The sequence below is a fragment of the Lolium rigidum genome, chromosome 4, assembly GCF_022539505.1.
Source record: "Lolium rigidum isolate FL_2022 chromosome 4, APGP_CSIRO_Lrig_0.1, whole genome shotgun sequence".
Classification (NCBI taxonomy): domain Eukaryota; kingdom Viridiplantae; phylum Streptophyta; class Magnoliopsida; order Poales; family Poaceae; genus Lolium; species Lolium rigidum.
The window spans coordinates 257,902,262-257,928,455 of NC_061511.1; the positions used below are offsets into that span (position 1 = coordinate 257,902,262).

The 26,194-nt window shown below is 45.5% G+C and overlaps 2 protein-coding genes across 2 annotated transcripts; both read left to right on the forward strand.

The window, feature by feature from the left end:
- The first annotated feature begins 2,151 nt into the window (after nt 1-2,151).
- LOC124705621 (DNA replication complex GINS protein PSF1) lies at nt 2,152-3,658 on the forward strand. Its single transcript, XM_047237327.1, has 6 exons — nt 2,152-2,243; nt 2,412-2,525; nt 2,621-2,783; nt 2,859-3,005; nt 3,096-3,145; nt 3,431-3,658. Exons 2-5 carry the CDS (start codon nt 2,416-2,418, stop codon nt 3,120-3,122), a joined length of 447 nt encoding a protein of 148 aa, XP_047093283.1. The 5' UTR covers nt 2,152-2,243; nt 2,412-2,415; the 3' UTR covers nt 3,123-3,145; nt 3,431-3,658.
- Nucleotides 3,659-17,945: 14,287 nt separating this feature from the next.
- Nucleotides 17,946-22,103, forward strand: LOC124650334 (rop guanine nucleotide exchange factor 7-like). The gene is made up of 6 exons (XM_047189870.1): nt 17,946-18,063; nt 18,185-18,339; nt 20,687-20,761; nt 20,844-21,134; nt 21,231-21,578; nt 21,687-22,103. The coding sequence occupies exons 1-6, from the start codon at nt 17,958-17,960 to the stop codon at nt 22,101-22,103; spliced, it is 1,392 nt and encodes a 463-aa protein (XP_047045826.1). The 5' UTR covers nt 17,946-17,957.
- Nucleotides 22,104-26,194: the final 4,091 nt, after the last annotated feature.

Genomic DNA, 26,194 nt, shown 5'->3' on the forward strand with positions numbered 1-26,194 from the left:
GGGTGTGCTGATGATGATGGAGCTGACGCGAAGCTCGCCCTCTGCCGGAGTTGGAGGAGCGGTTGAACCTGTCCCCTCGGCGAGCGCAGCCCAAACCTTCCCCAGTCGCCAACGCCAACCTCTGTGAATCCTGGTACTTCCTCGAGCGCTGTCACCTCCTGTTCCTCCTCCAGGCTCCACCTCCGAGTACATCTCTTCTCCCTGCGCCTCCTCTCTGCCATGCGCCACCACTGACGCCAGGGTAAACCTCCTCCGAATCGCCGCAGATCTGGGTGGATTGAGCTTGGTGGCGAAGGTATGAGCGGTGGAAGAAGTGGAGTGAGTGGGGAACAGGGGATGGAGAGGAAATCTGTACTTCTCCCGTCGCACAGCGTGGGGCTCCCCCTCTGGCCGCCATGGCCCGCTAAGGTAGGAGAACGAGGAGGCCCGCCATGAACATGACGCGCGGTCGGAGCGGAAACCATAAGCGGTCCGGTTCCACCATGGAACAGGACATGGTGCTCCACCTCGTCTCCCTTCGTCTGAGAGAAGAGCGAGACAAGGCGGCGCGGCACCACCGGAGGAATCACGGCGGTGGGATCCCATTCCCCCGCTCTCCAGCCGCGACCCGCGCCTCCTGGTAGCGGATCTGTCGTGGTAGATCTCGGGGAAGTGGTGGATATATCGTTCTTCTCCGACTTCGTTGATGAGAGACATTGCATCTTGGTCCAAGACAGCACATGACGTCACCCGGTCGAAGTGCCACAATGACACGTGCTTCGTTGCTTGCAACAGACCTGTTTATCGATTCACAAAGTCTCATTGGTGGTGCTTTTTTAGATCTTGCAATGGTGGAGGCTCGATGTATGTTCTTATTATCCTAGTTTGTCTTTTAATTTTCACATGTGTATATAACTTGATTTTGAAATATTTGGTTCCTCTAAGAAAAACCCGCGTTTTCCCCAACCCGCGGTGGACCGCACCGTAGGAGCGTTCTTTTGCTGTCGTGTGGCAAACCATCCCTAGTGTCCAAACAAACCACGCTCCTGTCGCTGGTGCCTCTCCTCCCGCCTCCCAAACCGAGTCCACCAAAATTTTCCCGCGCGGCGACGCCAAATTCCCCTTCTCCCTCCCTCCCGCCACCGCTCGCGCCCCTCAGCCGGCCGAGTCCCCCACCACACCGCCCGCCGCGCGCGATCTGCCGCCTCTGCCAATCCCATCCTCCCGCCGCGGCAGATCCGGTCCCGTGCCGCAGCGCCATTCCGTCGAGCACGTCGCGCGCGGCGGCAGGAGCAGCAGCAGGATGTACGGGCGGCGCGCGTCGCAGCTGCTCAAGGAGCTCGACGCCTGCGAGCCCGGCCAGCTCGTGGTCTTCAACGTAATTCTCCCCCTACTCTCTCCATACCCACTCGCACCTCCTAGCTCGGTACACGGCTGCACGGTGCTTCAGTTTCCTCGATTCGTCTGTTTTAGAGACCAGTTTTGCTTGATCTGTTTCTGTTAGGCGTCTGTGTGGACGGAATTGAATTTCTATGCTGTGGATTTTGCATCCTGATGGGAATTGCTATGCGTCCTTGATGAATAAAGCATCCGTGCAAGTAGGTACCGATTTAGTTAGTACTACATGCGGCTTGTGACCATGTGCTTACTCCGAAGAGCACTAGGTATCCAGATAAACTATAGTGTTGCCCAATCTTTGCTTTGTATTGAAGTGTAATTTCGTCTAATCTTGTGTGTGAGGATTTTTTCTGGGAATAATTTTATTTTCTATTTTAGCAGGCAGCCATATATTTTATACTACTTAAGCAGGTGCTATGTACCGGCATCTGTACTGCGTAGTGCCTCAGTACAACTCTTACTTACCCGCCTTCTGGTCTTGCTTGCGAAGTTGATGCCATTTCCGAAGTAATCTCTGTTTACTGTGAAGAACTCTAGGCCTCTTCCTTCAATAGTGTTGTCAGCACATGCTGGTTCATCATACCGAATTCCATTATATCGCCTTTAAAATATTCGGTACTCAGGTGCAGGGCTGGTAAATTGCTGTGGCAGGACATCTTTAGCATGAAACCTGGGCATTAGACACAACACTGCATATTGACACGTTTTGGGCAGTATGCTTTGGTAGCAAAATTTCCTTTTACTTTGTTTAATGTTTAATATGCCAATCCCTAACTTGTTGCCTCATGGAATGTGCAGAACGATGTATTTGACCAGGTCATTAGAGAGTGCAATGAGCACAATGCACAGTTTCAGTCTTTGATCAGGTAACTTCCATGCTATTTAGAATTTTCATGTAACTTTGACTTGCGAGTAACGTTCAGTTTCTCCTGTTTCTGTCATTTCTCCAGTAAGATAAAAGAACTAGATTGAATTCCTCACCAGCACTGTTTAGAAGCTATTCAAATGCCTGATCTGTTTTGTGCTTGTGACAGAAAAATGGTGGAGCAAAACCTAGACATTGAAACGACAAGAAATGAGGACCACTATGGTGCAGCTATCCACCATCTTTCGCTGCTCCGTAACAAAAGATGCCTCATGGCTTACATGTACAGGATTTTATTTCACGTCTGTGCAAACTTGTGTTTCCTCTCTTTTTCATGGTGATTGCACATGATGAACCCGATTTTCCGTATCCAAATAGGTACAACCGAGCTGAAACTATTCAGAGTTTTAGATGGAAAATTGGTCCTGTGCTTCCTCATGAAATACAAGAAAAGCTCCATTTTTCAGAGAAAGAGTACTTCAAGAACCACTCTACAGCCATTAAGTCCTACATATCAGAAATGGATATAGATTTAGCGGTGGTATGGATCTTTCCTATATGATATACCTTTTGAGGACGAAACACAGATATCAGAATAACTGTTTAATTTTCATAGGACATGGTACCCCCCAAGGATCCTTATATCCAGGTTCGAGTGCTGGAGGACATTGGTGAAGTATCTCTTGGCGACCATTCCATATCGTTGACAAAGAACTCACTACATTTCCTAAGGCGCACAGATGCAGAACAATTTATATCACAGGTTTGCTACCTGTTACTCCGTGAATAAGATTCTTGATCATCCATTCTGTATGTTTCCGGTGTGAATAAGATTTTGCTTAACTTATCATAGGGTCTCATGGAAGAATTTCTGGAGTAGGAATCACATGTGGTGTACAATAGGTATTGTTGCTTGCTGTCATCTGATTACTTAAAGTGTACTTTTGGCAATACTGTAGCAGTAATGTAATGGCCATTTGTACAAACATGCCATAGATCAGAAAAGGCGTGTCACAGGATACGTTTTTCACTTGACGTATGACTTGTACTATTAGCTACCGACAAGATTTTTTTTGCTTTGTATTTGGTTTTGTGTAACAGTAGTCATATACAGATTTTAGTTACCGCCTACAACATTTTCTTTGTTGCTGCTGTCTGATGGATTATGCACTTCTGGATTTCTGACAGAGACTGCGCAAAAAGGAACGGATATATGTTGTCTTCAGATGTGAAGGCACGAGGCAACATGAGGGATTTCGAACTGTGAAGCTCCTGCCTAGTTGTTAGTGATGACTTGTAGCTTTAGATGAATGAATTAAACATGTTGTATTGTTTCGTAATAGAATTTTCAACTTTTTGAAATTTTACAAGCAATTTTCCCTATGATTCGTGCAGTATGACAAGTTCTGCTTTCTGACAAACAGTGAGCTGGAAATCCTAATGTTCTTTGGCAAACTGAATGATTCATCTGTGTTCTTTTTGCCATGACCACAGTTCTGGCATTCTGACTTCTGAGTTGGGACTCTACTTGTTTAGTCAGAAGCAAGGTTCCTGCTTCTGCACATATTGGTTAACTCAGCTCACCTTCAGTTACCATACCCAACTGACTTTTCATCCGTTTTCCAGGGAGAAAGACTAATGTAGCACATCTTTGTGCAGGCAGGTTCCTGCTTGTGCACATATCTAAAGGTGTACTGAACGTCACTTAGTTGAGACTGGTATCTTCTTTTAGCAACCTCAAGTTTCTTCAGATGCTTTTATTGACTGCAACCTTGCATACTGGTGTGGCTATCACTTGCTGAACTCAAAAGGTTCTGGCTTAAAGTTTGCATAAATTACAGAGAAAACAATGCATTTGCCTTATGCCTTTACTGTCCATATTTTTGCATGTGGATTCATTGATGGTGCAGTACTGCAGTTGTTTAGGATGTGGTGTCATCTTGCTGTTCTTGACTTAAAATTAGCTGGAACACTCTTCATATATTTATGCTCATGCATGAGACATGCCATATAAGATAAAAGATCCCTCCTCAGTTCTAAAGATTGTTTTGAAATTGCTTATCACGTGTGCCACTTGATAAAGATCCCTGCTAAGTTAAACATATTGAGTTGTGTACGTCTGTGTACGAAGCAGCAGCATTTGGCTCGTCTGTCCCTTTTAATTTCTGCTGAAACATTTCCCTTCGTGTTAGGATGGTACCTTAAATCCTTAGCTGTTGATGAGGCTTAAAATTGACCTACCACTACCATCTACCAAACTTCAAATCATGCATATACCCAGAGGAGCAAGCAACTTCATTTTGTACTGATTGCCCTCTATTCCTTTTGCTGGTCTTGTCCTTGTGCATACTATCTAGTAGGTCATGGTACGTATCTGCTGCCACTACAGCACACATATTGGAGGTTCTGGTCACCGCCATAAAGAGCCGTGACATGATGGTTACGTGCTTCTCATGGACTGCTCCAAACCTAGACAAACAATGAAACGCATTAGGTGCTAAACGCCTAAAACCTATATACATCCAATCTATGCCCAAGCCTTCCAAGTGAAGAGTGTCTTTTCTACCATAGAATGGGGCCATATACTCATGAATCGTCAGAACTCGTCTCCAATGGGCACCCGGTGACTATAGCTGTCTCAATTTCTCTACCACATCTCACTCACCGTCTTTGATGGCCGAGGCAAGAAATGGAAGCGGGTTAATGATTACACACTCCAAGCTCATCTACTCTGGCAGAAAGAAAAAGATGGCCAGTGCGGCTATTGCTCCGGTGTCCCCCCCTCTCTAAACTTTGTTCTATTTAGACGGCTAGGATCTGCTGATACCCCTTCGTGGGTTAACTTAACATGTGTGTTTGGTTCATGGGCAAACATGTACGGGATGGGATGGGATAAAATATGTTTAATTAACAATTAATAGAAAAATATAAATATGCCATTAACACACCGGTTAATATGTAATTAACGGGTCCTTTTCCTTTTGTGGTGGAGGCCGGACCTAGCGGGCGGCCGCCTACCCGTGCCTAGCAAGGTCACTACCCGCACATACTTAGCGAGGTCATTTCTTCGACTGGGCAGACGTAGCAAGCTCGTTGCTCGCCACGCCATGGAGGCCGCCGCCGCCGAGCTAGGGAGCCACGTTGAAAATCAAGCCCGCCGCTTACCGCGTCCTGGAGGCCGCCGATGTCAAGCTGGGGAGCCACGCGGAAAAGCAAGCCCACCGCTCGCCGTGACATGGTGGCCGCCGCTGAGCTGGGGAGCCACACATACGACGGTGGCAGGTGTCGGAGTCGCGTCGACGGCCATGGATTCTCAGGTGGCTAGTGAGATTAATCATGAAATTCACGGATCATATGATTCAGCCTTTCTCAGAAATATTCGACTTTTGGGATGGGATCATCCATATTTTCTGGTCACGAACCAAACGCACGTTTACCACCTGAACGTCGTTCGCTAAGGGGGGGACACCGGAGCACAGCCCGGCCAGTGCAAGGATATAATTCACAGGAAATAGGCAGTCGCCATTGGTAAAGCGTAATACCCGTTCAGTCAGTGGAGATGATAAGAACATCTCCAGCCGCCCACCATACGGCATCCGACACTGCCTCGAATGCGCCTCTAGGGCATCTAATGTCACCGGCGGTGTAGAACTTGTCGCGGGCGGTGTAGAACTCGCCGCTAGTGCTCTCATTTCTTGCAAGATAAGGTCGTGTTGTTCCTTGTATCACGCCTTCACCCATTCATCCATCGTAGATGGCCATTAAGGGTGTATTTAGTTCTAGAACGGAGTAAAATGTAATGGAACCGTTTCATCCTTTGAACCCGTTCATGTGTTTGGTTCTGGAGAAGGATGGAACCAACTGGTCCTAAAAAGACAATATAACCCTTAGATTCAGAATTCACCCATTCCAACAAATTGGTGGAATCTGGTAGAACGGCAGTCTAATGATCACCGCACCAACCAAATCTCAGCCTTGCCACCTTGTGGTATCCTCGCCCGTCGCATATCTCGTGTTCCCTGGTCTTTTCCTCTGCTCGCCGCGACCCAACAAACGACGCTGTCACTCAGCCCGCTGGTGGCAGCCGGAAGCAGGTGAGGCAGCGGTGGCTGGAAGCTGGATTCAGGTGATTGGCGAGGGCAAGTGCTGCGCCTCGGCTGCTTAGCGACGAGCTGGTTGGGCACTAGCAGGCTAGCAGCGAAGCTGCTGTGGACGAGCTGCCGAGCAACGACGCTGCTTTCAAATTGGTGATTATTCAGATTTGATGTTGTAGTATTGGCTCGGACCATCTGTTTTGGATAAAAATAGTGATTGCACGTTTTGTACCGCTGTTTAGATGCTACGGAGTAACTAATAATCTGTACAAGCTATTACACGCGCTGATTGAAATAGAGAGTGTTGAAAATTTAAAAAAATGTTGAAATCAGAAAGGATTTTATTTTTGCGAATTCAAAAAGGAACTAATGTTGTTAAAATTTATACACATGCATATGATAAGTTAACCTCACCCGTGCTAAGCAAGAGGTGATTGGAACAATAATTAAATGTTTCCATTCTAGTGAAATGAAACCATTACAATAACCGAACACACACTAAGCGAGCTAATTGCTCTTTTCTCTTATTCGCCACAACAATGACATTCATGAGACTGATCATGATGTCTTGCTTCTCCAACATCACCGTCCACCTTGCATCACACTTCTCTTCTCTCAAGACTTTGCATGTTCTCTCATGGCGGCATGATGATGCACTTCTTGATGGATGATTGCAAACTCTTCGAGGCCGACGCCGCATCTCTTGCCAACTTGGCTTTCTTGTGCCCAATGCAACGCCTCTCCGACTCCGAGACCGTTCGGTAGGGGTGAAGCCAGAATAAATGGTCGCTGGTGTCAAAACAACAAGCAACACAAACTTACAATTATTTTAAATGGTGTCATTTTTTGCTTATGCACTATAGCTACAAGGGAATGTGTTCTAGGCGTCGGTGTTAGCTGACACCAGTGATTACACTGTAGCTCCGCCCCTGCCGTTCGGTGTTGTCGGTGCAGGGTCGAAGGCGGCGTCCTTGGCCTTGGCGAGAGCCACCTAAGTCTCGGCCCACTTCTCGCAATTCTCGAAGACGTGGATGAACTTGAACTGGACCTCTTAATTATCACCACTGTAGGTCTGAAATATTCAAATATAAGAATAAAAAAAGAAATATTCAAATCAACTACAATGTAATGAGCACAATGTGGGCACAAATGTAGCATGACAAACCGAGAGGAAATGCTCTAACCCCGTACGATTACAGATAGATCTAAATCGTGAATTTATTATGGACGCGAGCTGGACAAACGACACAAACGGGCTGGGTAATGTCGTCCAAGTCGAATTTGAAGCTCGAATTTAAATTTCATAACCAAAATCTACGTGGAGTGAGATTCTGCAACCCTGTAACAACGATTTTTCGTCCCATCGGACGTCAAGATTTTGCAGGCCACAGCGAGGGATCGTCGCGTCTGGGTGACGGGCTCACGGACACCACTGCATCAGGCACGCGGGCGCGGTACCCAGCGGAGGACACGATAACCAGAGAACAAAACGGAAAGTCGCGACCAACTAACCCAGCGCAACAGAGACCGAGACGAGTCGGATTCCGAGCTACCCGACTGCGTGGAAGACCAGAAGAAGCGGCGATCAACTGGGGCTGACCGACCGCCCGAGCCCGGCGACGAACATCCGTCGTGGGTCGCTGTGCAGAGAGTCGCACTTGCTAGGTGCGACAGGTGATAAGCGACAAACTATTTTATACTCTGGGATTTTGAATCCTGCCTTCTCGTTCACCAAGGCCTACTGGCTACTGGTACTGGTAGCATCAGTTTTTTCATCTCGGTGTTCTCTGAAGAAGTGTCGTCTCATGGCAGTAACAGTGGAACATTCTTTACGCTCGATAGATAGGACAAGCGCTGCCTCTTGCCTTTGACGTTTCCGTCCCGTGTAGCAAGGACGATTCCCTCTCGCGTGTAGTGTACCGACTTCTTTTATGCGTGAGGATGTGACATTGACTTAGATGGTCCTCGCACGGTCTGGTGGTCAAGGTATGGTTAGAGCATCTCCAGTCGCGTCCCTCAAAAAACGTCCGGCACAAATGATTTGGGGGACGTTTAGGACCGCGCCGGACAAAAAGAGACTAAAAATTTGTACAAAAAAGAGACCCTTCCCAGCTACGTCACTCAAACAACGTCCGGATGCATGCATTTTAATAGATGGGACCACCACATATGAAAAAAGTAGATGTGAAAAAGTGTGGGAAAAGAAAATGACATGTGGGAAGTAGGGGCTACATACATGCGTCCGGACGCTGTTTTTGTGTCCGGCGTCCCCGGTAGAGACTCCATACATAGAGTCTCTACCGGGGACGCCGGACATAAAATGGGGCGCTATTTAGCTTTGGGGGACGCGACTGGAACACGTTTTTCTCCATTTCTTGTCCGCCGTCCCCCAAACGTCATTTGGGGGACGCGACTGGAGATGCTCTTAAGGTTAGTGTGGGTGTGTTTCCCTTCTTAGGGCTCTTTTGATTTACAAGATAGCAAAGATATATGAATGGAAAAAAATATGAAATTGAGATGTCATGCATACTTAAATCCTATGAAAAGATGCAATATGTTTGATTGTAGTCAAGGAATTTTCAATGAGGTATGATCTAAAGCGTTTTTTCTATAGGATTTACGCTACATGATTTCTATAGAATTAGTTCAACAAGATATGTTTCTACGAATCAAACAACTTGTGTAGAAAATTTTCCTATAGAATGCAAATCCTACACAAATCCTATGAATTAAAGAGGCCCTTACTATTGTCAATATGGAAAAAAAGAGTAGGAAACGTGGCTTGTTGAACATACAAGGAACTAAGAGAAGAGTTGTGTTTCTCACAAAAAAAAATCTCACTGCCCGAAAAACTGAATCTGTATAAATTTTTCATAACTACAATTGCAAAAGTAAATACAAGAGGGGATGTTTATGCAATACACGTTGTATGTTTTTGAGCGAGTACCAAGCTCATATGAGAAAGTGAGAATCAACTAATGTGACCCATTTACCTTCCTTACCATTTATGTAATTACACACTATTCTTGCAACAATTCATTCATGTGATCCAATTTGACTTGGTATCAAAATTCTTCTAAATTACTCAGCTTTCATGTGATACAAACAACATTGCTACAGAAGTCTTCTTGATATAAATCATGCAATGGTCCATAAAATCATCCGAGAACCATTTTTTGTTGCAAAATCCAACATAAAATGATTACTAAATAACATGCATTACAACCATATGACAAGAACAAGCCGGCTAATATTTTAGCAACATTGCTAGCTAAGTCGGAATCTAAACCAGGAATATTTAAAGAAGTATAGTCGCTAAGATTGTCGCATGCTAAAATAAGTTCTAAAGAAATATGAGAGTTTAGTACAAATTGTATTTATTTAAATTTTACATATTCAAAATTTAGTTTAGACTGGTTGTGCCACTTTTACATGAAGTGGATGAAGACTGAAGCTACAAACACTATTCTTGGAGTTGCCTACTCTCAAATGCTTGGGCAACAACATAATTGATTGCTCTCTAACATGGCATTATTTTATGTAATATGATATTGAAATTTGTTTAGACATTTTTGTAAGTTCTATATTGTGTGAATAGTATGATAAATTAATTATTATTATATTTATTCAATGGTTACCACTTAACATCTGATGCTGGCTAAGGCTAAATTCATACTCATGTTATATGCTAGTAGATTTTAATAAGTAGTTGTATACATATTGATGGTAAAGATCTTAGAGCCTAAGGTCAAATAAATATCTTAATGTTGGCATCTTGTGCATTAGTAGGTAAGCATATCCATAGAAGTTCCTAGATTATAAATTTCATTTCTCTATGCAGATGTGTGATTCAATCTATGTGTGACTCACAACTGCTGCACTTCAACAACACTCCCTGTTCGAGCAAGGACAATGCAGTGCAGCTGCACACAAAACATAATCATCTCCGTTCATTATTAGGCGCTTAATCGTTGCACATGGGCTATACATACTGGACCAGCACTCTAATGTTCGACGTAGTTCGAAGGCAGAGCAAATTTGATGATTTTATATTTTGGAAAAGACCACCTGGTTGCTGTGAGAACTTAAGCTCGATACAACGATATTTTTCAAAGAGCCATTAGTGCATTTTGAGAAGCCTCTGAGGCTAAGCAATTTTGAGGCTAGGCACATGGAGCAAAGTTGATCGCTTCTCAGGCATTAGCTAATGTTCCTGCTTAATTCTTGCTTGGTTGCTTGCAGCTAAACCCTCCACCATGATAACTCATCGGGCATTTTCTTTGCTTCTCGAACAAGTAGCCAATCGTAGTTAGTGTACTGGTAGTACTCACAGTAGAGCTCTCATTAGTGAAGTCCATGATTTAAGTTTTTTCGTTCATATTTTAGATAGCCTACCACATGTGCCTCGTGGTCGATTAATTTAGGGTATTTTTGCTGTGAATAATTTAAGATCTTGGTGCCAGAGGACCAGTTGATGAAAATATAGGGACTTTACTGCAACACAAATTATAGAGGCAGTTTGATTCTTAACATTGTTAAAAATCGTGATTGTCATTTAGATCCATGTGAAATTTGGTTGAGTGGCTCCTACAAGCCAAAGAAAGTTAACAAAAAAGCATTGCGAGTTTAATAAGTAATCAATACTCAGTATTAAGAAAATAAACCCAAATAAGTATTGAAAATATTGGACTGAATCAGATGGCTTGCAATCTAGTGACAATAACAAAAGAATTTAGAACTGTAGCTTTCCCGATACTCTGCTAAAATTTCCGCCTCAGCTTTAAAAGACATAAGGTGCATCCAATAAACAATGAAACCTTATAGATATCTGGTCTTTTGTTAAGAATCATGTGGAACTAAGTTCGTGAGGCGGTTAATGCATATAATTTTTGTGATATTACTCCTTGAATCGAACTAACATTGTTAACATATTTTATGAATATGCCAAAGCTTTAAAATATTTCAATACAAAGAGACTCTAAGTCAAATAAAGTTCAAAATAGCAATGAAGCATATAGGTAAGAAACCCAAAACCTCAATGAAAAAGTTTGAAATAATTGGTAGATTGAGATGCAGTTATCCTTGACGACTTATGCCATTTTATAATTTATGCCATCTGATGCTTTCTTGTGCACTTTATCCTTACTTTTGTATTTATCATGAATTTGTAATTTTTGTGAGTGGGTGCTTTGCTTTTACCATAAACCAGTAGTATATTATTGTCAACATAAGCTTCTCCATAAGTAAAAATATTCCTACCCTGTGCCATGTCAGTTTTCACGAAATGTAGAAGCATCAGAATAGAGGATCATGCTTCTACACGATTCCCTTTGTTGGATAGAGAAATTCGGGTCTTGAAAATAAATAATAAACATATACAATAATCTGCAAAAATAAATACATAAAAGTACAAATAGAAGGAAAACATGCTTACTCGAGATAGACTTAGTTATTTCATGAGTTTCAATCTTCAAGTTCATGTTAAAACCCGCAAATGCCAGGACCTGTTTCTAGAACATAGGGGGAAAACAGGAAAATCGCGCTTTCATGTATCAAGTAGAAACTTACTTATGTTTTCTTGTCATAAATTTAGGACCGTTTGCAACCCGTATAAAAATGAGAAAAATAACAAAATTAAGGTGCATATTACCTAACTTGTAGTGGTTTTCTAATTATGCAACAACTCGCAAATGTTTTAACTTTTGCACAATAGTTTACACGGATATTCTGCCCAATTATATGTGTATTTTTGTCTTAACTTTTTAAGACTCGGATATGTTTAAAAAACTAGGCTTCATATATCCATGTTGCATTAAGAATTTCCTTAGAAATTCTGCATTCCTTGTGTTTGAGCAACCAGACAAGATATTTGGCTTTTAGAGCATCTCTAACAGAGCCCGTAAAAGACCCAAAACCGAAAAATAACCGCCGTTTTACGGGTTCGGATCGAAAAACGGCGCCGATCAGTGACCGTAAACGGCCCAAAACCGAAAATATTTTTTCGGGCTGCATTCGGTTCGCTCCGTCGGCCTGTATTTGTAGGGGCCGACGGAGCGTACCGAACGCAGCCCGAACACAATCCCTAATTTGCGCGCGAGGGAACCTTCAGCTCGTCCCAACCGCCGCCGCCCCCGCCGATTTGTGCGCCCTCGCTTCCTCTGCGCCGCCACCCTCCGATTTGTCCCCGATGAGTCTCGAATCGACCCCGCCGGCCGCCGTTGCTACCCCGCCGGCGCCGGCACCCTCTCCCGTGGTCGCCGGAACTTCCGCCGCTGCACCAACAATCCCGGCCACCGCTTCCACCCCTGTGACCCCCGCGGTCTCGTCGACGACTGCAGCGAAGAGGCGGCGCGCGAGAACACATCTGCTTCTGCAAGCCGGTGCCGCGGCGGTCCCCGGTGGTGGGTCGGCGGTGAAGCCGAAGGCCGTCCGTGCGAGACCGAAGAGTTCGGGTCCGAAAAGGACCAAAGTGAAGGCGGCGACTAGCCGTGGCCCCGCGCCTCCCTGCCCATCTCCGCCTACGCCGCCGCCGCCTTCGGAAGCCACCACGGCCGCCGCCCACGACGTGCTCGACGATGGCGCAGCAAGGTACACATGAACTCTTCCTCCATTTTTTCCATTGCAAGTACGTACTGAGGCCTCGTCAAATTAGGAACAATTCCACCTCGTACATGGAGATGTTGGGGGAGGTGAACATTAACCCACTCCCGCCATTCGGCAACGAGAACTACTGCGGGGAAGAAGGGGAAGAAGGGGACGAAGGGGACGAGGGGGACGAGGAAGAGGACGACGGTGTGGTGGAGGTCACGGCCGATGGAAGTCGGAAGAAGAGGCGGGCCAACAACTACACGGAGGTTGAAGACGCCACACATCGCTCCGAAGAAGGCTGCGATGGTTGCGCTCGACGACACCGAGGACGAGAAGGATGGCAGGAACGCCGACAAGCCGGAGGGGAACAAGAAAGCGAAGGAAAGGATAAGGCTCGGGGGGGAGGCTGCATTATTGAGGGACAAGTTTGATCAAATGATGAAGTCGAAGGAGGTGATAGCGACCAAGACTTTGGAGACCAAGCGTGTCATCATCGAGACGAAGAAGGAGGTGACCCTTGCAAAGCTTGAAGCCACCAAGAGGAAGCAAAGGCCAAAGCTAAGTTGGAGGAGATGAGGATCAATGTGAAGAAGGTCAAAGCAACGAAGCTACTATTGGCCGAAGAGAGGGAAATCTTGATGATGAACACGAAGGAAATGAATGAGGTTCAGCTGGAGTGGTGGAAGGAGACCTCGGCGGAGATCACGGCGAGGCGAAGAGCTGCTCGTCAAGAGACAACTGCTGCTGCCGATGTGCCTCCAGGAGGTGGTGCCGATGTGACTCCAGGAGGTAGTGCCGATGCTGCTGATGGCGGTACTGCCTCTGTTTGATGCCGGTGGTTATATCTGATGGTGAACTATGATATGCATGATTTGTTTGTGTTTTAACGTTCAGCTTTGATCGATCATATGCAAAACAATTTCATAAACCTTGTTTTTTACGGGTTTGTGTCATTTGCCCCATCAGCAATTTACTTACCACGATGTGCTAAGAAATACAGGGAGTAAGCATCAGGAGTGGTCTTCCATGTTCGTTAGTGTGATCAAAATAGCTTCATGTTTTGCCTCATCAATTAAGTCATAAATCAAGGGGCCTAGGCCTCCATCGCTTCTGCTAGAAGTGATCAGACGCAATTAGTACACTGGTAATGCTAGTACTGGAGATCCCACTAGCGAAAGCCGATGATTCAAGATGGAGTACTCACTTACAAAATGGTGGCACTAAAGAAGGAAAATAAAGTCCATGAGTTGTCCTAATCCTGGAGAGGTTTGCTCGACTTTTGATAGGAGTTTTTGACGCCGCTTTCGTGGGGCCTCCGTGGGGCGGGGCAGCAGCTAGCGACACGCATGGGATTTTTTCGTGCGCCGCAAAAGGACACTGCTCCGCGCCTACCGAGTCAAACCGCAGGCGCTTTTCACCTTAACGTTTTGTGCTGCTAGACTAGATGCCTTCTATCTATATCTAGTTCAGCCCATTTTCTCCTCTCTTTTGTTTTGTCTCTCCTTGTTTTGAAACTCTGACTGAGGCGAACTACGAGTTCGTTCTTGTAACTACGATTCTCTGAAAGGCTTGCTCGCTACACTGTAGCCCAACGTTTGGCTATTATCATTCTACTACTAATTCTGCATGATTCATTCGCAAAAAAACTTAAGAGGGTGGGGTCAATGTTGGTCAGGTTTTATACAAAGAACGAAATTGACAATTTAGAGGGTGGGGCAAATGTTCGCGGGAAAAAATACTTACAAAAACTCGAAATCGACATTTGTAAGTTTTGAAATATTCAAAACAAAATTTCCAGGGTGTAGATAATGTCGAACTCTACCATCAAGCAAAAATCTCAATTCAAAATTCTTTAGATTCTATGCTACACAAAAATGAAAAATCCCACAAATTTTCTAGGTCTTGAAAATGTGCACTCTTTGCCGCACACCAATCCATGTATTTGCCATTTTTCTCATCCTAAAATACAATGAATTTTGGATTGGTATTTATGCGCACTAGGAAAAAATCATCATTATCTACATCTAGGACCTTTTGCGATTTTTTTGGAACTTTCAAATGCCATTTTTTTTCTTTAAACAATGAGCTCCCTAGATCTCGGGAGCCATTTGCCCTCTCATCCTTGTGGAACCATTATCGTTGGCTTGACACAACCATCTCGCACCCTTGGCTCCGCCACGACTCCCATATGAGTTTTTAACTTAGGAGAAGAAAATAAAGTTGTCGCAAGGTGGGAGCAACAAACATGGTTACGTTCAAGTGTGGGTTCAATATTGGCTCATAGAACAAAGTTGAGTGACCGGCAAATATTTTGACCTCAACATATGGCTTTGGTTTCAAGCATGTCATTAGTTGAAGAATTTGTACACATCATTATGGAATATATTAAGATTGAGGGCTTCATATGGTAATTTTACATAATGTAAATAGTGCAGAGTTTTTCCTTGTGCAATTTAGGAAGTCCCAAGTGTCTACTATGTATTTCCCCCCTAAAGTAGAGAGCTTAATGCAAAATACAATCGAGAGGATGGCAAAAGTGCAAACAATAGTAAGCCTAAGGGATGGGATTCATAGCACAAACCAAAGTGATGAGTGAACACTTTGACCACCAAATATGGCCGTGCCAAGCACATCATAAATTAAAGAAATTGTACACATCACGATGGAATTTAAGAATACATGAGGAATATTACATAATGTAAATAGTGCAAAATTATTCCTTGTGTAATTTAGGAAGTCCCAAGGATATACTATGTTTTTTTTCTAAAGTAGAGAGCTTAATGCAAAATACAGTGGAGAGGATGGCAAAAGTGCAAACAACACTAATCCTAAGGGGTGATTATAGCACACAACAGCGGTGAATAATTTGACCTCAAAATATGGTCGTGATTTCCTAGGTCAAGCACATCATAAATAATAAAAAATGGTACACAACATTATGGAATATATGAATACATGATGGCCTTATGGAAATTTTACATAATGCAACATAATTATTACTTGTGCAATTTAGGAAGATCCCATGGTGTACCATGTATAATTTCTCTAAACCTGGAGCTTAAATGCAAAAATATTAAGTCGGGTGGTTAGAGTGATGAAAAAGGTAAGATTATGGGATGAACTGCGAAGCCCATTGAGCCTTGATGTCTCATTTCTAAAATACAGTACTCTAGATGGTTAAATCGTAAATCCCCAATAAGCTTGAGGACTCAATTGGAAATCACATGAACTTTTTTGGGGGGAAATACCAACATATAGATTGGATTGAAATCACAGGGTAGGGACATAACCCTTACACAGGTTGAGTTCGGTTCCAATTATTGCGGTTAGGTTTTTGTCGGATAGTCATTGCTGACGATCAATCATCCATCTAAGCCCTTATGTGCCTCATGTGGAACCCTCCTAACCCTTGCCTTTTCCACCCCGCCTCCCCATTGTGCCTTTGCATCCCCATTGTCGACGCATTCCACATTGCGTTGTAGTGTTGCGGCTTTCCTTGAGTCGATGTCAATGCTTGTGGCTCAAATGCTTCCACATTGCCGTTGTCTTAGACTCATCATCATTTTTATGATAGCAAAGAGGAGCGGAGAGGAGGATTTTTTATTCCACGAGAAAACTTTGAGGGCTCCTTCGATTCATAGGATAGAAAAATCATAGGAACATGAAAAATATAGGATTAGTATCTCACGCCTAGTTGAATTTTATAGGAAGATAATTTCTCTTTGATTGTGTTAGAGAAATTTTTCCATATGGTATGACTACAATCTATAGAATTATTATTTCGTATAGAATATGTTCCGAATCAAACAACTAATGTAGGACAAAATTCTATAGGATATAAATGCTACGCAATTTCTATGAATCAAAAGAGCCTTTTGAGTTTTTCCAAACCGGAAAGCAATAGTAATAGCACCATCATTTCTATAACCTATTTCAGATTTTCAAAGAAAGACATTTGCCCAGGCCATGACATGTGGATCGATCCAAGAACACCGTCAGTCCGCCCACCAGTAAACAAAGAAATTGACCGTTTGATCATCATGTTCAACGCCACTAAACAACTAAATCCAACCCAGACGCAACGAGGAATCATCAAACGGCCGGCCCTCTAGATTTCTGTTTCCCCCTAACGTGCAGATCCTGCAACCAAAATTTTGTATCCGCCTTCCCTCCCATATGCACATGCGCAGACCAGCCCTCGACAGCGCGCAACGGCAAAAGAAGGCGAGCGCAGAGATACGTAGAGCGAAAGCGGCCAGACGGACGGACCACCGCCGGGCATCGTAGCTGCCACGGCGCGCGTCCAAATTGAGTAGCAGGCTAGCAGCCTTTGTCACTCTCACTCACTGTCCGTTGCTTCCCGCACCGAGAATCCCACCAAAACTACTCAAAACCCCAACGGTCACTCCTCCTCCCTCCTCTCCTCCGCTGGCTACCTTTCACCTCTTTTAAGCCTTTATACTCTCGCCGTCTCATGCAATTACCAGCAAGAACTCGGCCGTGCTCTGCCCCAGACGCCCAACCAATCCCGTCGCGCGTCAATCAGCACGTAGCATCAGACGCAGCAGCAGTCGTCGTCACTGCCTCCTTGTCAAATTAGCCTGATTGGAATGGCGAGAGGAGGAGGAGGAGGAGGCGCGGCCGAGGAGGAAGAGGAGGAGGAGATGGCCGTGAGCGAGACGCTCACGGCAGACTCCGTCGACGAGGAGCGCCGCCGCGGGAGCAGCTCCAGCGCCAGCTCCGTGGCCGCCTCCAGCGACTCCTACTGCCCGCCCGACGAGTGGCAGCAGGTCGCCATCAAGACCTACGTCACCGACGACGCCAAGCCCAAGCCGCCGCCCGGCGAGAAGAAACCGCCGCCCGTCGGCGACGCGTGCGCCGAGAGGCACAGAGCCCCAGGTGCGTGCGTACCTACGGGACGAAAAAAATCCTCCCTTTAATTTCGAAACGTCGATTCAGAGCAGCACCGCAGTGGTACCAGCAGCCTAGTTGACCGTGCCGCGGGATTAACTTTCGCTGCAGAGCTGGAGCTGATGAAGGAGCGGTTCTCCAAGCTGCTGCTGGGCGAGGACATGTCCGGGAGCGGCAAGGGCGTCTGCACCGCGCTCGCCATCTCCAACGCCATCACCAACCTCTGCGGTGAGTGACCCACATTCTGTTTCTGGGCTTGCCCGCCCGATACGTTGGAATTCGCGAACTGGCTTTTTGTCGATCGGAGGGGACAGAGCTCTGACGCGCTGGTCGGTCCTTGCGCTTGCAGCGACGATTTTCGGGCAGCTGTGGAGGCTGGAGCCGCTGGCGCCGGAGAAGAAGGCCATGTGGCGGCGGGAGATGGACTGGCTGCTCTGCGTCAGCGACCACATCGTCGAGCTCGTGCCCACTTGGCAGACCTTCCCTGACGGGACCAGGCTTGAGGTAACTCAAGACTGACAGAGCTGTAACATTTCACATGTCATGTTAACCTTCGTTCAATGGCTTGATGACTGAACTATACACTTGTACAATTTCTGCTAGTAAGTAGTAGTGTTTGTCTTGCTGTTCATGAGCAAGTAGATCACGGAGTTACTTAAGTTGGTCCGTGTTCTACGGATGCATAGATCGAGCGCAAATCCGCTAATAATTCGAATTCAACTTGGACGCGGACCACTGAAAATATTAAGTGTACGTGTTTAGCCGTTTGATTGTACTTAATCTCGTTTATTGTACTACTAAGACGGTTGAGCGCATTTGAGGTCCAAAGAGTAAAGGCTACTGTACATGAATGTGCTGTCCGTTTGGTCCTTCAATTTGGCGTGCTTCATCACATTTCAATGTCACCAGCAGCCGCATGTTGCGTCCCTTGCTAGCACTACTCCTACCAAGATTGAGAGTAAATAAAGATCACAAAACGAGTGCAGAATTTTGGATCCAGGACTCCACTGATCCAGTCATTTTTATTAAAAAAAAACGAAATACTCTCGATGTAGTTTGAAATACTTTGCGTTCTTAGCTACACAAAGATGGCAAGATTGTGGATCTGGGTATGCATATTTTTAAATGTTATCAGATTTTGTCATTTTTGTGTAGCCCACACTGCAAAGAATTTCGCATGGCAATGTTGCATGCTTGTTGGATACATCATTGAGTATGTCCAGAATTTTTTGTTCAGTTTTCCTAGACTTGTAAGTATGAATTTTAAAGTTTTAGAATGTAGGGATAACCGTAGCTCGGGAGCCAAAGACACTTTTTGTTTTTTTTTTTTTTTTGAGGTAAGAACACATATATTAATACAGCAGCAGGCCGCCTCATTAAAAACCTTCCAGTCCCCTTAGGTACCCTGGTAAGGAAAAGAGTGCGTAAGAAACCTGCTGCCAAAGGATTACACAGTGTTCGTACAATCAAGCGTGATCAGGTCCTGAACGCAGTCAGGCGCTGAATCTCGCACACAACCAGAAAGACCTGACCTACCAAGCTGAGCTAGGACATGAGCTACCCCATTACAGACTCTGTCTATCTTAACAATGGAAACGTCTTGGAAGATCTTCAGAAGTTCACGGATCTCCAAGATGGAAGTCCAGCAAGCTGAGCGTTCCTCCTGGTCACTTGAAATCGCCTGCACAGCACGCAGGCAATCTGTTTCAATTGTGCCTGGCCAACACTGCAATTCCACTAGCTGGCGAAGACCATGGAGGCAAGCAATTACTTCCGCCTCCTCCGCACTCCCACAATCTGGAATAGGTTTCCATTCGGCAACAAGAGGGGAGCCTCTATGGTTTCTGACAATGATACCAATACCAGCCATCTTTGACACAGAATCCCACCCGGCATCGACATTGGCTTTGACTGCGCCGGCTGCTGGGAGGATCCATGAGGGTATACCACTGCCGATGTCGTCACCAGCCTTAACAGTTGAACTGTGATAATTAACCAGGTACGGGACAGATGCAGACACCGAAGCTTTACCATCTCCATGCACTATATTATTTCGGTGATGCCAGGACCGCCATAGAAGAAAGATAATCTTGGGTCTTTGGTCCTTGGGGGCATTGATCAGAAGCGTGAAAAACCAGTCCTTATTCTTTTCTCTAAACGATAGTTCAGTTGGCAGAGTCCAATGATCGCGAAGTTCCTCACGTAATGCACGAGGCAGAGTACAATCAACAAGGGCATGGTGGGCATCCTCGGTCTTGCACCCACATATCGCACAAGTGGGGGAAACCGTATCAATTCGCCGACTTAAGTTTAGGCGGGTACCAAGTGAATCTGAGGCAGCCCTCCACGCAAAAACTCGTAGCTTGGGTGGCACATTCGCTTTCCAGATAACATCCCAGATCTTCCTATCGCCAGTTGCCTCGGAGCTGGATTGGCCTGTGTTACTACCCTGGTTTTTCATATGGAGGCCGATCCGGTATGCCGAACGGACACTGAACAGGCCACTATTTTCGCCACTCCATGCAATGAAGTCTTCCGTTGCTCTTTGTGGAAGTTTTATAGTAAGGATCACCGCCGCATCATGAGGTAAGCAGCACTCCCTAACAGCAGCTTCATTCCAGGTTCTTGTTTCCAGGTAAAAAACCCGCATGTATACAATTATAAGCTCAAATAATGATTGCCATGAACACTAGTGTACTAAATTGCATGTATAGATAGTGGAGCAATTTTCTTTACGAGCTCAAATAATGATTGCCATGAACACTAGCACTACATCGCGTGTGGCTTTTTCAGCTGAAATCAGAAGATTGCACTACCTGTTTGGCACTTACGGTGGATCATCTATTTGCAGATCATGACGAGCAGGCCCCGATCCGATCTGTACATCAATCTGCCGGCGCTCCGGAAGCTAGACCACATGCTGCTCGTGAGTTCAACAAAGAAAACTGTTTGATTCTTCAGACAAACGAATCGTGGAACATCTGTCTGACGAGAACCCTCTGTTGCAGGAAACACTGGAGAGTTTCAGGGACACCGAGTTTTGGTACGTCGACCAGGGGATATGCGCGCCGGACTGCGACGGTTCGGCCTCGTTCCGGAGGCCGGTCCACCGCCGTGACGAGAAGTGGTGGCTGCCCGTGCCTCGACTGGCCCCCGGCGGCCTCCGCGAGGCCACCAGGACGCAGCTGGAGCACAAGCGCGACTGCGCCAACCAGATCCTCAAGGCCGCCATGGCCATCAACAGCAATGCCTTGGCAGAGATGGACGTCCCCGACTCGTACCACGACTCCCTGCCAAAGGTTGCAACGCGGCAGAGACACTGTCCTCTGCTCATTCTCTAGATGCCCGTTCTGAATTCTCAAGTCCATTTTCTGACGAATACATTTGGGTTTCAGAATGGGCGCGCCACGCTTGGCGACATCATATACCGGTACATCACGTCGGAGCAGTTCTCTCCTGACTGCCTCCTCGACTGCCTGGACCTATCGTCCGAGTACCAGGCCGTGGAGATCGCCAACCGTGTCGAGGCCTCCATCTACGTATGGCGCCGGAGGGGCACCGCCGCCGGCAGGTCGGCGGGCACCAAGTCGTCTTGGGGCATCGTCAAGGAGATGATCATGGACACGGAGAAGCGAGGGGACCTGCTCGCCGAACGAGCCGAGGGCCTGTTGATTTCACTCAAGCAGAGGTTCCCAGGGCTGACGCAGACGAGCTTGGACATGAGCAAGATCCAATACAACAAGGTCTGTCAAAGGTGTCGGTGCAATAAGACACTCCATCGTTTAGTGTCGACGTGTGCATTGGTTAGCTGATGAACTGATCGTGTACTAACAATTTTTTCCTCTGATCAGGATGTGGGGAAATCGATCCTGGAGAGCTACTCGCGGGTTTTGGAGAGCCTGGCCTCCAACATCATCGCGCGCATCGACGACCTGCTCTACGTGGACGAGCTAACCAAGCAGACCGACCAACCTCCCGCCGGTGCCAAGGTTTCCTCCTGCAAGAACAGCAAGGCTGTCAACGCGCCGTTGCCGGCGTACCCGGTGCCCGTCTCGGGCACGGTGTACGCCACGCCGAGCTTCTCGCCGGCGCAGCTGTCTAGTCCGTCCAAGATCGGGAGGGCGCTACTGGTCGATAGGCGGGCGCACCACGGCAGGGCCTCCAAAAGGTCCTTGCTGGCAGTGGCAGACCACGGCGGCGGCGCCGAGGTCAAGGGGATACTCGTCACCAGCGCCGTGTTCGACGCCCCGTTGGCCACGGAGCTGTGAGGCCCCGCTTGGCCCGAGCATTTGTAGTGTTTGGATTTCGACGAGAATGCAACCCCCTTCGGCCGGCGGCTTCTCCATGTACATCTTCGTGTTTGTTGTTTGCTTGGTTTCTTGCCACGTGTTACTTTTGTTAGTCTAGTAAAATTTGTAATGCTTTTGGCACTCCGTGGTGCCTCCGCATAGTCTTAGCGTTGTCGGCTAAGTGTTCAGTTCAATGTTCGTCAGATGATCGAAGAGCACCGCGTGTATGTCAATGACGAAGCAAGGCAAGCAGAGAAGTTTCATGTGTGTGTACAACCAGTCACACGCGCCGCAGCTCCCTCTAATGTTTTTGGGATAAATTCAACTAGCATTTTCTCCCGTCTAATCTATTTGAAAATGCAATGTTATATTGTTCGATTTTCTAAGGAAATGTGGTAGAGGACATCTCCTCATTATACTTGATTTATTAAGTTTTGTACTTCTCAGCAAACAACTTAGACTGCTCATAGTGGGAGTAACATAGCTAGTAACATCACACATCTTAAGGCATTTTGGTGATATGACATGCTAATAAATGAAGAAAGAGAGTGAGGTGGTAATTAGCTATGTTACCATAACATCACACATCTCAAAGCAAGATGAGTCTACAACATAATAAATGATACAATGCATGACACCACATATAAGGTACTTCCCACTATGAATGTAGTAATAATCTAGAATAGTAACATGGCATATGTTACTAGTCTAAGTTACTCCCCACTATGACCAGCCTTAGGGATAAAAAAAATAGCAGGACGATTGCTGGGCGGGTGCATTTATTAGAGATGTAACTTCGACCAATATTTATGTGTGCATATATTGTTGATGGTTTACTAAAGAGTAAAATCCATGCGAAGTCCTAAAAGTATTTGAGGGGTGTCAAGTTAGTCCTAGTTGTATGAAACTGCATATCTAAGTCCCAATAGTTTGTTAGGTATCTCACCTCAACTCCTACCTAGGTTTGACCGACCCGCATGGCGCTTTGACTGATGCCACGTAGGCAACATTTTACAAAACGGTCCAAAAAGTTCATACCTTTTAATTTGAAGGTCCACCGGATGCCCAATGTTGCTGTCCAGCTTCCCGATCCTCCCACCCCCAACGTCAGGCCTAAAGCCGGTCTGCCCACCCCCACCGTCAGGCCCAGCCATGCTCTCACTGTTTCAAAGAACTAGCACGGTGGCCCTCACAAATGCGAGGGCATCATCTTTGAAGTGACAAAAAGATTGAAAAATAAAGTTGAATGTTGTTATTTTAAATATTATGAAAAACATAATATGTGCTATGTTAATAAACTTGACTTGGAACTGTTAAATCTCTAATTTGTGTGTACACTTTTTATAACATGTAATAGTCATTAAGGTTTTTTTCCTCGTTTTGGAAAATATACCACTGACCATCGGTATTACCAGGTTTCGAAAATAATGGAAATACCTGTCATATATAGAAAACACTTGAGATTTTTCGAAATTATTCATAAATTTATCCAAAAAATATTAAAATCATCAAATTATCAAAATGGAGGTATATACCGTTCGGTATTTTAGTTCTCCAGTGGTAATCAGAAAATTGGCGAAATTTTGAAAATTCCGGCCAAAAAAAAAAAAACACCGACAATTGGAGACTTCACACAAATCCAATGGAACAAAATTACGTGACTTGTGGATTTTGTTCTTAGGTCAAACCAAAGTCACGACTTTTAGATCCGACAGCAGAGCTACTTCCAATGATGTTGACTAACCTAGCATTCTGGCCTCACTTAGCCTTTTTATTATTATTTTTTGCACAGACACGCATCTATATGTTGTACGAACTTTTTTTCTATCATGAAACATCGTTCATCAAGGAATTTTTTCTTGGTTGGCAAATAATACCATTGACCACCGTTATTACCTATTTTCCAAAATACCAAAGATACAAGACGTAACATTGCCCGCGATTTTTGAAACTAATGCATTGATCTATCCAATTTTAAAAATAATTATCAAGTTCAATAAACACCAGTATATTTCGTCCGGTATTTTATTTTTCTGGTGGTAACCCAAAAATATTTCAGTAAAATTTCCGAAATTCTGGCCCAGAAAAAAACCATGACCGTCAGACTCCACACAAAGCCAGTTGAATAAAATTACGTGACTTGTGGACTGTGTCCTTATATCAAATCAAAGCCACAACTACGGAAGCTAATTGTTATTTTGTACACTTATTCAGAAGCTCACTGTAGTTTTTCTTCCACGTACACGTGACCTTGATTACCGATTGAAATTACAAATTTATGCACGCCATATTCCTCCGATGTTAGTGTTACACGGAAGTTTCTCTCGTGCATGCACCTAGATGAGTCCGGCCTGCTGCTGCCATGGTACGTGTGAAAGAAAAATAGAAGGAGCCTGGCGTCTACTACTTAAAAAATGGGAGAGTGTTCCGTGGTTAACCAATACATGGTCCGTTCGTCCAACCTTCGTCCCGCTTCGCGGACGGTAGCCATTTTTGCATTTTGGTCAATCGCGTACTCCCTCCGTCCACAAATAAGTGGACATCTAGTTCTAAACTTTGTCCACAAAAGAGTGTACTCCTATCTTCCTAATGCACTTTAATTGCTTCTCTTTCATCGCACGAAAATCAAACCCAATAATATTGAGCATATGTTCTCCTTACTTTCTATAAGCACTTAGCTCATTGGAGGTGAACTAATTAAAAAGGGGAGATGCACCTTTCCAATGCACTTTTTACTTTACTTCGTAATGTATCTTGAAAACCTCGCACGTACACTTATTTGTGGACGGAGGGAGTATTAGTAAAACACATCCCACAGACCTGCGACCTCCTTATCATCTATCTCCCTCGCACCGTCGATGACGGCGCCGATTGCCACCCGTTCCAGCCGCCCCTACATCCTGCTCTGTTGCGACCTCCTCGCCGCCCCACCAGCCCCGCATCCTGCGCTATCAGCGCGATCAAGGAGGTGTGCGCCAGCCTCTTACACGGAGTCCCCGTCCCCGAACTCCGGCCCGCGATACGCGGAGTGCTCAAGGCGACGGTCTGCTCGTTGGGCTGGAATTAAAGCACGCACGAGGCCCCTTCTCGTAGCCTGTTGCGTTGCCTTGCCGACATCCTGGATGTCGCCCGCTTCATCCTTGATGAGCGGGGAGGTGGACTTGGCGTCGGCCGCCGGGCGCCGGAACGCGGATGAGAGCGGAAGGTGGGTCAACGGAGGATGAGGAGGGGTCGAAGATCTTGAGAGAGGCCCGGGTGTCATCCGGCAGCTGCTGCTTCGGCCGATGAGGTTCGTCATGGCCGCTGCAACCTGCATCTGCACACACCCGCCGCCACCACTTAACGAGGTACATCGACAGGAATTAAAGAAGCAATTTTGCCCCCAAAAATCGTTGATCCAACAACTACAAATCGAGCAGAAATTATTGGTCTACTGCGGGTTGTTCATTTAGGAATTGATATATATATCACTGAACTGAATCGAATCCAGTAGCAAAGACGTATAGCAGAGAAAATGATTCTTAGTCGAGAATGAACCTTTTTTTGTTGTTGTATATTCGTTCTTGGTGATTGAGTCATAAACAAGATATATTCAGGACCTTGCTTTACGATGTAGGGAATATGAAGCAAGTTGAGTATGATTCTTTTGTCGAAATTGCAAGCTGTGTATAAGTTGAAATGGTTCTCGGGAACAATATTTAGTGGCACTTTCCTATGTCATATATTGGACTTCTTTGTAGTTTCTCTATCCATTCTCATTAAAAATTACACCCAACAATGTTTCTACTACAGGTAGGTGTATTATGAACTTCTACAATATCAGTTCCCCCTGGGAATCAGTTCTCTCTTGTGAATGATCAAAGGTGCTTTCTCTTCAAAATTGTGGTGTTCCAGCTTAACTAATTAGGCAAGAGGATCATACACAAAGAGGGACGATTAAGGCATGAGGTGACAATGAGTCCTGAATTTGATATAAATGGTAGATTGCTCTCATGTTTTTTTCCTCTACCAATTTCGCTGCAACTCTAAATATTCAAATTACGTGCATCTAACATCACCTTAGAGATTTC

What these genes read in the sequence shown, in the direction of transcription:
- LOC124650334 (XM_047189870.1), top strand. Translation starts at nt 17,958, where the DNA reads ATGAAGGAGCGGTTCTCCAAGCTGCTGCTGGGCGAGGACATGTCCGGG. An exon ending in CGCCATCACCAACCTCTGCG is followed by an intron (nt 18,064 to 18,184) that starts GTGAGTGACCCA and finishes TTGCGCTTGCAG; the next exon opens with CGACGATTTTCGGGCAGCTG. An exon ending in AGCTAGACCACATGCTGCTC is followed by an intron (nt 20,762 to 20,843) that starts GTGAGTTCAACA and finishes CCTCTGTTGCAG; the next exon opens with GAAACACTGGAGAGTTTCAG.
- LOC124705621 (XM_047237327.1), top strand. Translation starts at nt 2,416, where the DNA reads ATGGTGGAGCAAAACCTAGACATTGAAACGACAAGAAATGAGGACCAC. An exon ending in AGATGCCTCATGGCTTACAT is followed by an intron (nt 2,526 to 2,620) that starts GTACAGGATTTT and finishes GTATCCAAATAG; the next exon opens with GTACAACCGAGCTGAAACTA. An exon ending in CAGAACAATTTATATCACAG is followed by an intron (nt 3,006 to 3,095) that starts GTTTGCTACCTG and finishes AACTTATCATAG; the next exon opens with GGTCTCATGGAAGAATTTCT.